The 12,012-nt window shown below is 41.1% G+C and overlaps 1 protein-coding gene across 1 annotated transcript in view; it reads left to right on the top strand.

The window, feature by feature from the left end:
• The window catches only part of EPG5 (ectopic P-granules autophagy protein 5 homolog), a 104,378-nt gene that overhangs the window by 68,572 nt on the left and 23,794 nt on the right, over window positions 1-12,012 (top strand). Inside the window, 7 exon segments of the mRNA XM_046024639.1 lie at window positions 1,441-1,597; window positions 3,845-4,039; window positions 5,290-5,503; window positions 7,538-7,686; window positions 8,249-8,450; window positions 9,238-9,310; window positions 10,708-10,811. Of these exon segments, the coding sequence (XP_045880595.1) occupies window positions 1,441-1,597; window positions 3,845-4,039; window positions 5,290-5,503; window positions 7,538-7,686; window positions 8,249-8,450; window positions 9,238-9,310; window positions 10,708-10,811 (1,094 nt within the window).

Here is a 12,012-nt window from a genome sequence, read left to right as displayed (position 1 = left end):
TAAGTTTACTGACCCCTGAATTATGAGATGAGAGAGCATATTGAAATTCAGACATGGAGTTAAGTTTTAGATTAAAGTTATATTTACTCAAGGTCATCGTTGTCAAATCCAATTACTGAGCAGAGTTTGAAGTGGAATTGCTCAGGGGCAATAGGGCTCTCAGCTGTAGTGTTATCTTGAATTTAGCCATTGTGGTTTTTCTCTTGGAGCTTCTAGCTTACACTCAATGTCCTCTTTCTTCTTAAAGACACCAGGGCATGACTTGGGAGAGGGGTTGACTCTGCCTTTGATTTTAAGGTAACTTCACATTCTAGAACCAGCAACTAATCCCCCAGTAGACTGAGGTGGTGGTACAGAGGAGAGCATTGAGTCCCTTTTGTAGGTTGGATTGGGGGACCTGAGAAGAAGGAGATGAGGCGAACAAGGAGTTTCTTTTACTAGCAAAGGAACTGAAAGAGTATGAGACTTAGAAGAGGTATTCTTATTCTAGGGTCTTAACTCTGTACAGAAATCTTTTTCAGTGTTTTGGATTTTAAAATTTAGAGAAATCAGGATTCTTGTTTTTAAAATTATGTGTTATGTAAGGAATACACAAAGTGAAAGAATAAATTATGAATTACATATAAAATATGAAAGGATAATTTTGATAAGGGTAAGAATGTTAATACAGCTGATCCCCACTCCTCCAGGAGGACATAAATCATTTCTGTGTATTAAAAATAAGTGTTGATTGGGTTATGGACATTGGGGAGGGTATGTGCTATGGTGAGTGCTATGAAGTGTGTAAACCTGGTGATTCACAGACCTGTACCCCTGGGGCTAATTTTGGCTAAGATCAAGTGTATATGTTAATAAAAAATAAAAAATTAAAAAAAATAAGTGTTGGGCCAAGTTGAAAGATACTTACCGCATGGAATATTTTAAATATTTATTTATTTGAGAGAGAGAGAGTGTGTGCTCATGAGTGGAGGAAGGGCCAGAAGGAGAAGGAGGCTCCTTGCTGAGCGGGGTCCATCCCAGGACCCCCAGATCATGACCTGAGCCAAAGATAGACTCTTAACTGACTGAGCCACCCAGCTGCCCCAACCCTATGGAATATTTTTTTTTATTTTTAGATTTTATTTATTTATTTATCAGAGAAAGAGCACAAGCAGGGGGGAAACAGCAGGCAGAGGGAGAAACAGACTCCCTGCTTATCAGGGAACCCGATGTGGGACTCGATCCCGGGACCCTGAGATCATGACCTGAACTGAAGGCAGACACTTAACTGACTGAGTCACCCAGGCATCCCCGCCATGGAATATTTTTAAAGTGACATTTGTATGGAGCTCTGAAGGGCTCTTAAGAATATTGCCTGAGAAATGTAGAGTACCAGAGAAACACTTGCGAGTCTGGATTGTCCTACTGTAGACCAGTAGTCTCATCTACATTTTCCCGCAGGGCCTTGGTGAATGCCTACAAGTTGCAGCCTACCCCTGGGGCTCAGAAGGTTGGCATTAGCCTCTTCTTTACGATTGTGGATTATGTCAGTGATGAAACTCAGCGTCATCCTCCCACAAGGCAGTTCTTTACATCATGCATTGAGATCTTGGGCCAGGTAAGGTCACTGTGTGTTTTTAGCCATATTCACGTACATTGTGTTCCTGTAGCGTCCTCATTGGTTACGGTCAGTGTTGACTTCAGGCTTACCTCACAGAGTCAGACTGTTTCATAAGTCAGAAGCCCTTTGAACTGTTAACTTCTCAAGATGTGATTAAAATTGTTGGTATAGAATTTTGCTTCTCAAACAGGAGATACAGAGTTACTCATATTTGAAAATCTCTGGGGAGACATTAAACTCTTTCATATGCTTTTGGTGTTGTTAACCATAACATGATGAGGCTCTATTGTTTATAAAACGCTCTCCAGTCCGTCCTCACAGTGACTATGTGATCGATGCCGTTCTCATTTTAGAGATGAGAAAACTGGTCTCCAGTAGATGAAATGACTTGCCTAAATACAGCGGGTCGGTGCTGGGGCTGAGCCTGGATCCCATGTCTTCTGCCACAGCAATCTGTGTTCGCTCCGCCTCCCCCCTGCTGCCTCCCGCTTGCTGTTCTCGGTCCCCGTTTATTTGTTTACTTATTCGACTTACTGTTAAATATATGGATATTTAAAAAGGCGAGAGCAATGTATCCATGCATATTTATGAAATACGTCCTTGAGGAAAGGAAAGCCACTTGATGGAAAATGTGTAAACAGTAACCAGGTACTCCGAATGAGTACTGAGTTATTGGATACTTACAAGGAGGTGATGCAGAGTAGATATTTAGATTTTTCTAAAAGTTTTCTTCCTGACTTTAAAATTGATGTGTGCTTATCATAAGCAATGCAGACAGTATAAAAAGTATAAATAAGCTGCATGTTAGTGTATGTGGTGTACCTGTGTAGAAATGGTACCGCATTCCTGCATATAACTAAATAGAGGGAGATAGACATATATACCCAGAAATGGGCAAGTGCTGTTTTGTAACCTGTGTTTCATTCAAGCACAACTTTTAGATACTATTGTGTGTTAATAAATACAGACTGATCTCATGGTATTTAATACATGGTGTTCCCTGGTACCCATATGTTGTGATGTATTGAGCCCGAGCTCTCTGGCTGGCTATTCAGGTAGTCTGTTTTGCTGCAGTGAGCCTGAGATAAATATTCGTACATATCTCTGTGAACTGTTGGGACTGTTTTTTCCAGGATGATTTCCTAGAAGTACGGTTGCTATGTCAAAGGGACTAGTGTTTGATGCAGATTGTGACAGTGCCCTCCTGGGAAGTTTTTACCTGTCGCCACTTTCATAGCAGGGTTTGAATTTAGTGTTCTCCAGAACGTAACCAGTGTGAGGAAGGATTATTCTTTTTAAGTCTTTCTAAGCTAATAGGGGAAGTGAACTTTGTTATTATTTTAAGTTACATTTCTTTAAGCACTTGTTCACTTGCATGATTTTCCGTATGTGTATTGGCCATTTAATTATTTTTTGTGATTTGCTGGTTATTGTCCTTTGCATGTTTTCTGTTGTAGAATTTCTGTTTTTGATTGCTTTAAAAGAGCTCCTCCGACTATCACCCTAGTATCTGCAATGTGTTCTCAACTGGTTTTTCTACTTTGTCATTTTCCTTTAATTTTATCATCCTTTTCGCCTTATGGAGGTTAAAAATTTTATATATTCAGATCTCTCAGTCTTGCTTTTTATTATTTCTGCCTATGATCCAGCTTATCAAAGCCTTTTTTTAACATTTTTATTTTTTTCATGTTCCAAGATTCATTGTTTATGCACCACACCCAGTGCTCCATGCAATATACTTGACCCTGAAATTATTTAAAAACTTATATCCAGTACTTAAAATAGTAGAACCAAGTTAAAACAAGGTGAAGTTGTCTTGATTATATATTAATTATTAAAGTTAGCTTTTTGAAAGTACTAAAAGCACATCTCAGTAAACCTATAATGTAGAGGTTTTATTTTCTTGACAAAATGCAGAGTCACTTAGGATGCTTCGTAATCATGGTAGGTACCTTGCAAATTTCTGGATTTGAATTATCCTATTATTTTAATCTTTTAAAAATTCTCTATGCCTTGTCCAAATCAAATTCACAGATAATCCAGAATTTTTAATATCACCATCACTGGAAGTGTTAGGTTTATCTGTGTTGAGTTTAGATTTTTTTTATTGTTTCCCATTTTCATTTAGAAAAAGTTCTGTTTGCCTTCTATATTAGCCCTTAAAGCTTGGTTGCTTAAATAAGAATTTGGAGGGGGGCAGCAGTGCAGAATCTGATGACATTTTCCCTTTCTAATTCTTTCAAGGTGTTTATCAGTGGCACTAGGTCAGAATGCAGGAAAGTACTGGAGACCATTCTGAAGAACAGAAGGCTTTGCTCTCTGCTGTCTCCTTTCTTCACTCCCAACGCTGCGCCCACAGAGTTCATTCAGCTCTATGAGAAAGTGGTGAAGTTTCTAAGTGAGGACAACAGTGATATGATTTTCATGCTGCTGACCAAGGTGAGTTGTGATTCCGTTCTGATGCTACCATGGAAATGTAGGCTGTAGTGTTATTTCCCACTCCATAGAAATGAAGGGCCCCCCTGGAGTTCCTTTTCTTGGTAGACCCTTTCCACATTTTGTATCATCTTCAAGCAGCCTCATCCCCATCTTGTGGGGGCAGTGGCTGTGTTGTGTAGGGCAGTCTCACCCCACATGGTGGAAAAAGGACTTCGCTCCCAAGCCCTCTTTAGAAACAGTACAGCCTTGAAATATTCATAATAGTAATTTAGTGCATCCTTCTTTTGAGTATATCCTGAATTTATGCTGGAAATGTATTTGATAAATGAGATGTCATATATCAAAGTCTCTCATATTTGGAATAAGCCAGATAGAAGCAAATTGCCTTTGTCCTCATTCCAAGTAAAATATTAACTCGGGCCCAGGCGATGAATTTACTTAACCACTTGAGAATTGCAGAGCCTTAGTGATTGTGCCTTCAATTGTATTTCTCTGACATCTATAAATCATAAAACCTCGGCGTTTTTTAGGGCCCAGAGACTGCTCTCAATCGGTAATGGGGAGAAGATGTTATTTTATAGTTGGAAATTCTGGGAGGTGATTGTAACACCCTGAAGTTTTATTAACTGAGATGGGTTACTGCCGCAGACTCAGAAATGTGATTGTATCAGATGGAGATAGACCCGTAAAGTGGCTGCTTGTTTCTGCCACTGTGACCGGTGGGGCAGGACTACAGAGTTGATTCTTGCCTTGCAGGGAAGATGTAACCAAACATTCTTACATTGCAAAAAAGCATGCGGAGCTGAGAATACTCTGCCCATGAAATCCCAGAGGGTGACGTGGAGGTGGCAGCTTACTGACACCTGTAATTATTGACCTGCGTAGACTCCTTTAAGTACTTGTATATACCTTTTAGTTTCAGTCTTTTTTTTTTTTTAAGATTTAATTTATTTATTTGACAGACAGATCACAAGTAGGCAGAGAGGCAGGCAGAGAGAGGGGGGGAAGCAGGCTCCCTGCTGAGCAGAGAGCCTGATGAGGGGCTTGATCCCAGGACCCTGAGATCATGACCTGAGCCCAAGGCAGAGGCTTAACCCACTGAGCCACCCAGGCGCCCCTAGTTTCAGTCTTTATACAAAGCTAATGTTAGGTGATGTTTGACTTTTAAACTAAATTTGCACATAGTTTTCTCTACTTCGGTTAATTTTTCGGTGTCAATAAAACTGCTTCTTGTTTCTTTTTCTTTTTAGTTCGATCTTAAGCAATGGTTAAACGCCACTAAACCTCCTCTGTCTGATCGTACCAGGCTTCTGGAGTCCATTCATTTGGCACTTACTGCCTGGGGCCTTGAACCAGATGAAGATATTCTGATGCCATTTAATCTTTTCTGTAAGCACTGGACTTACCTTCTTCTCTACCAGTTCCCTGACCAGTACAGTGACATTCTCAGGCTGCTGATGCAAAGTAAGTGTCTTTTCATTGTACTGATTAGATTGCAATGAATATTTAATATGACATTTACCATTCTACAGGTATCATCCAAAAATGTAAAAATAAGACAAGTACGTGGAAATTTAGAATCACTCATTTTTACCTAAAGTGCTTGATGAACAGTGCCCAAAAGGGTGCTGCTGTCTGTAGAAGAGGTCAGTTATTGTCCTAAATGTTCAAATGGTCTCTGGTTCAGTCCACAGTCATGCACCCACCTTTTTCCCTTGACTTTGCATCTGTCCTGAGCTGGGCTGGGGTAGGAGTCGGCCTGCTTACTCTGCCAACCACAGATTTGGTAAGAGAAGGAAATTGCTCCTTTGCAGTATGTTTGCTGTGCCAGCTGGTTTCTCTGTAAATCCAAATAGTGGATAAATTTTATTTTTTTCCTCTCCCTTAATTTTTTGACTCCTTTTTTTTTTTTTTGCAAGTATATTTTATCTATATGTAATAGTAGCCTGTATTTATTTTTGCCAAGGGAAAGAGCAGTGTTCAATTTTCTATATTCCCACTATTTATTTTTCCCCCCTGCCCTGCAATTTTCCACTGGAGTACTGGAGATTAGAAGAGGAGTGAAAGGTTGTTAGCTTTTTTGTTTTGGGAATTTCTCTAGGCGGGAATTTTATTGAAATTTGAAGAATGCCATTAGCATTTACTTTTTTTATGTGAACTTGGTACAGTTTATAGATGTAATGGCAAACTAAGTTTTGCTTTATGCCATGTTTTTGTGTTTCTCAATAGAAACCATTTAGTGAATAAGTTAATGATTTTATATATTGAACTACCTGAAGAATACTGAAATGTGTGCTTTGGTTTTCAGAGCATTTCAAGCTTTCATTGTTTCTGTGGAGGCAAGTTGCAGGGTGGGTGGAGAGTGGTGGTAGGGAGATGTATTTGTACAATTTTGATGCATGCTGACATAACAGATTTTTGCTCTTAAATTTTCAGAACTTGATCAAGTATATATCATGATTTTTTTCCCCTGAAGCCTTTTTAGGAGATTGTAAGCAGTGTGTATAGGCAGCCACTGACTTGCGTTTAACAGCAAATTTATACTTACCAGGAAAGTAATTCAGTTAAAGGCTTAAGAATAACAGTACCATCACTGGCCGATTCCATGACCTCCAGCCTCCTGGTTTCCCTTCCCTCCCTGGCCGCCATGTTGGTGTTCTTGGAGCTCTGTCCTTTGCTTGTCCCTTCTCTTCATTCTTCATGGACGAACCCCTTGTTTTCCGGCTTCCCTTCTGTGTTCTAGGTATGCGTGACTCCCGACCTGTAACGTGATTCCAGGGCTGTGTCCTCTAGAGCCGGACTGCAGTAGCCCTTCTGCACAGACTCTTCGCTGTTCTTAGACTTCTCCCACTCGGCAGATTGCAGCTGCCTCGTCCAGTCTCTCCTTAGATCTAGTCCTTCCAGCCTCTGTTATCCTGTGTGATCATGCAAGCTCTGGGTGGAAAGGGCTGGAGGAGGTATTAGTGGAGGCCTCTGGGATGTGTGATTGACCTGGAGCAGAGGGCTGGCAGTAGTGTCTGCTTAGCACGCTGGCTCTGTGTTGCTTTAGGTTTTGCCCCTTGTGTGAGTAGAGTTTCAGGGGCAAGCATGAGAAGAGAGCCTAGACTCTGCACTCGAATTCTGCAGTGCAGTCTCCCTTGTCCTATTACTGTCGTTTCTCTCACAGCTTCAGCCAGAAAAGTGGTATCTTGACTGGACCCCAGTCAGGGGCTGGTAGGTGGGATTCCCACTCATCCCCCCGGATACCAGCCCAGACGGCTCTGGCTGTGCTCACTCCTAGCACGGTTACTAGGAACCAGGAAGGTCAAGTGTCCCGGTGGACAGTCCTTTTCATAGGTTCTCTTGACTGTAGTCTCTTCACCCTAGGTCTTTGTGAATTTGTTTTGGGTTTTAATTTAATTTTCATTCCTTTGTAAAGTACACATGTTATTTGATTCAAGTTGAAAAAATCAGTTTGTGAAAGATGCTAACCGGCTGCTTCTGTCCCTGCCCCATAAGGCTCTGCGGAGCAGCTGCTGAGCCCCGAGTGTTGGAAAGCCACTCTGAGAGCCCTGGGCTGCTGTGCCCCAAACTGCCAGCAGGGGGCAGCCTCTGCAAAGAGCTCGGTGCTTCAAAGCTCTCCGGATGTTCTCTTGTCTGACAAGCAGGTGTGTAGCTTTTGGTGTCTGAAGTTTATCTCTGCATTCCTTTTCTGTTTCCTTTGCTCTCTGTTTTTTAAACAGTTGGAACACATTCGCAATTTTTATCTAAAAAGCTGCAGTTCCATACATTATCTTTAAGAGCCTTGTGTTTTTGTCAGTCGCTTGCTTCCTCCCATGCACCCCTTGCCTTTCTCTCACCCCTCAGAGTCTGTCTTGCTCATCCGTTCAAGAGCAGCCCAGCCCCACCCTCAGGGTATACCTGTCCTCCCCAGCTTACCCACCTGATACTTAGCCCCATGCCCCTGACTCCTTCGGTCAGGTTTTCATGCAGCATCCCACAGAGCCCTCGGTTTCATCCACATTATGTGGTTTGGGTCCGCATGACAGTGTATTGGGAAGAATGGTTCCTCTGCTCTAGAAAGAGTTTGAAATCTGCTGATTTACTTTTCCTATGCAAACACCTTTGCAGCTCTGTTACAAAGTCCGAGCCCTCCGTCACGGTCGACCCTAGTGCTCTGCTGAAAGTAGACCTTCAGTAAGGACTCTTTGACCTGCCATTCTCTTCCAGGTAACGGAGACTATACAGTGGCTTTCAATTTTTTTTTATAAGCTTCGGTTATCTACATTGGACTTTAAAAGCTTTGGTTTGTTCTCAAAATGGAGTCCTTACATGGCTGATATGAAGACGCTGTTGGGCTATCTTGTAAAACGGCTTCTTGACTCTGAGATGGCCTGCCTGGCTCAGGACCCATCTGCCAGCAGCAAAACAGGTAATATGTCTTTATGACCCACGGAGCGAGGTGCTCTGACCTTTCATTATAAGAGACTTGATTAGACACATAAAGAGATTTAAATCTTAGCAATAAAACTAGATATTTGAGTGTCATGAAGAAGAAATAGGAAATACATAGAAGAAATAGGAAATGAATCCATCTAAGTGTCCTACCTGTGTTCACTCGCACACTGTGTGCTTGCTTCAGCTTGTCTCTGCCCCTCCTTCATAGGGCATGGCACACGGAGATAGGTTTCAATCTCTAGCTCTTTCTTCCTATTGTTGTTCTCATTTGGAAAAGGGTTCTGAATATTTAAACATTTATCTTTAAAAAAAAACATACGGTGTAAAATTATCCATGACACCGTGTTGTAATAAAAATTCTTCGAGGGGCACCTGGGTGGTTCAGTCGGTTAGGCATCTGCCTTCTGCTCAGGTCATGATTCCAGGGTCCTGGGATCAAGTTCCGCAGCAGGCACCCTGCTCAGCGAGGAGCTTGCTTCTCCCTCTCCTGCTTCCCCTGCTTTTGCTCCCTCTCTAGTTGTCTCTCTCTCTCTGTCAAGTAAATAAATAAATAAATAATCTTTAAAAAAAAAATTTCTTCAAGAAATTCCATTGCAGCAAATGAAAGCACAAGCTTACTTAGTTACATGAAATGTGTTGTTTATTTATCAATATAGGTTTGTGAGTATACAGATAATAAGTAGATGTTTTTTAGCATTATTAATGATATTGATAAAGGATGAACTTGTTTCTTGTCTCTAAAAATTTTGCTTTCTTTTCAGTGCTGCAATCCCTACATTCAGTTATCATCCAGCTTTTTAAGCCATGGATCTTGGTTTTAGAGGATAGTGAAAGGTAAATAATTTTTCAGATATTCATATTCCTTTGAAATTTACAGAGTTAAAGTTCTGATGGTATTTTGGCAAAAGGGATGCGTTCATGGATTTCATTTTTTATGTAGGGCCATATTAAATTTAGAAAATGCTTCCTTAGAAAGGAAACTTAAGACATTTTCTGCTTCTGGAATTGTTAGTCTGGTTGATCAGATCTATTTCCTTGGAAGCAAAATAGATACTCACTTCCAGTTTTCTACAAAAAGATGTTGAATAAATTTTGGTACTTAATTTCAGAAAAACAGATGTTACTCTCCTGAATTAGATTTTGATAATATACTACTGTAAAATATGAGACTAACTGGATTTTACCCAGTACCTCAGTTATTTATTTTTTGGGACTAAATTGGCTTTTGAATTAGTGGGAAGAATGAACCCCTTTTACACGAGCTTAGTGATTAAATGAAAACATGATGTTACGAGCATTTAAAACAGAGGTGTAGAACTGTTTGCATGCAGGGAGTTACCTACTATGTCTTTTTTCCCCTAAAAGCATGCAAAGAAAGCTAGGTGAACTTGTCAGGAGTTTGTTAAAATTACAGCAGTGCTAGATATCACAGTATTTAAGGTGTTCTCACAAATATCAATCTGTTGCTGAGACTCAGAAAACATGAGTGGCTTGTTCTTAGTTCCACCAGTGGTGAGGGCCAGAACCGGGAACAGAGCTCAGGGCATCTGACGTCTCTGTCAAGATCTTTGTATTAACCCATGCTGCTCCAAGAGCTCGTTGAGGAAAATAGAGAAGTTTCTGGATCTTTGCTTTTGCTAGTGGACTATCCTTAATCTACAAGCTTCAGAATTCCACACTGACTCTCAGACTGCTGGCAGTAAGGCAGAATGTGCTGTTTATTTTCAGGAAGAATTAATAGGATTTCTTTTGGTATTGAGCTTTCTGGACCCAATTCAGGAACTAAAATGATCATATTAAGAGTTTTTTTCTTTGGTTATCTCCTGTTCATTTGTGGCCACCTTTCTGTTACACGGAGTTTTTTTTTTCTTTTTTCCATGTTTTAGGTAGACAGAATTGTTGAAGCCACTTAGTGGCACATGTCTGAGGCATTTGAGATGTAACCGAGATACACAAGTGTGTAAATTGGATATAGAAGGGTGTTAATCTATGTAGACAGCACCCTTCTGGAACTTAATTGCTTTGGCATAAAGGTTTAGAAGGAAAGTAAATAAAATTGTGTAGTTGATATTATGAGCTACAGTTCACAGCAGTTCAAGTGGTCTGAGTGTGTCTTGGGGCTCCATAATATACAGTGTTCTGTAGGACTGATGCAGTTCCTAGACCCTGGGATCTAGAGTGATTTAATCATGGGGCTTTCCTTTCTAAGCTTATGCTTCTTTTATTTAAAGCAGCCAACGACATTACCCCTGGCTGGAGAGTGACACTGTGGTGGCCTTGAGTGTCGTGAGCTTGTTCACTGACTGTATCACCTCCTTGCACGAGAGCTTTAAAGGTAAGAAGATGTTATGTTAGGTCTCTGGTTAGTTATCACTTTTTCCCTAAATCATTTGGTTTCTCTTTTGCCTCTACTTCTCCTACTTTGTTTAATTTTATTTTAGTTGGGAGGCAGTTGTCTTTGACCAGAGAAGGTCAGTGTGATGTTTGTAACCTCTTACTGTTTGTAAGGTAGCTCTGAGCTGCATCAGCCTTGGACCACAGGCAGCCGTTCTCTTCACATACCCTTTGTCCCTCATGCTGAACCTCATTCTGCCTTCTGTAACTCTAACTTCTTTTTCGTTTTCTCTTTCTGTGCCTTATTTTGGGTGAATTCTTGAGGACTCTTCTGCAGTTTACTCAATCCCTCCATTGGTGTCTAACCTGCTTTAAAAACAAATCCAAAAGCAAAAACAAAAGCAAACAACTGAATTTTTTATTTTGATCTCTAGAAGTCATGTTTGTTTGTTTTTCTTTTTTTTTTTTAATTTTCTTTCCTTTTTTTAATTTCTTTGACAGAGAGAGGGAGAGATCACAAGTAGGCAGAGAGGCAGGCAGAGAGAGAGGGGGAAGCAGGCTCACCGCTGAGCAGAGAGCCCGATGCGGGGCCCGATCCCAGGACCCTGGGATCATGACCTGAGCCAAAGGCAGAGACTTAACCCACTGAGCCACCCAGGGGCCCCTCCTGCTCTTTGATACTTTGATAGCATCTTATTTCTTTTGTTTACAATTCTAATTTTTATTTCTTTGAAATCTTTAAACGTACTTTCCTTTATGATCTGTATGCAGTAATAATGATCTCAAGCTCCTGTTGGGGATGGCTTACGCTGCAGGTAGGTGTTCCTTCAGACTCATACTGGGAGGCTTGTTTCTTCATGGATTTAAAGTTTTGTACTGTGGGACACCTGGGTGGCTCAGTTGGTTAAGCGGCTGCCTTCGGCTCAGGTCATGATCCCAGCGTCCTGGGATTGAGCCCCACATCGGGCTCCTTGCTCGGCGGGGAGCCTGCTTTGCCCTCTGACTCTGCCTGCTACTCTGCCTGTGCTCTCTCTCTCTCTCTCTGACTAATAAATAAAATCTTAAAAAAAATTTGGAGAAAAAAAAATAAAGTTTTGTACTGTGAGCCCACATTTAGAGAGATTCTCTCTGTGGGCATTCTGTTGAGACCGGGCTGAGGGTGTGTCCTGCAGAGGGGATCTGCATTTGTGGCCTTTCCCTTG

This window comes from Meles meles, chromosome 12 (assembly GCF_922984935.1).
Source record: "Meles meles chromosome 12, mMelMel3.1 paternal haplotype, whole genome shotgun sequence".
Lineage (NCBI taxonomy): Eukaryota > Metazoa > Chordata > Mammalia > Carnivora > Mustelidae > Meles > Meles meles.
This window is presented reverse-complemented; position numbering and strand designations above follow the sequence as displayed.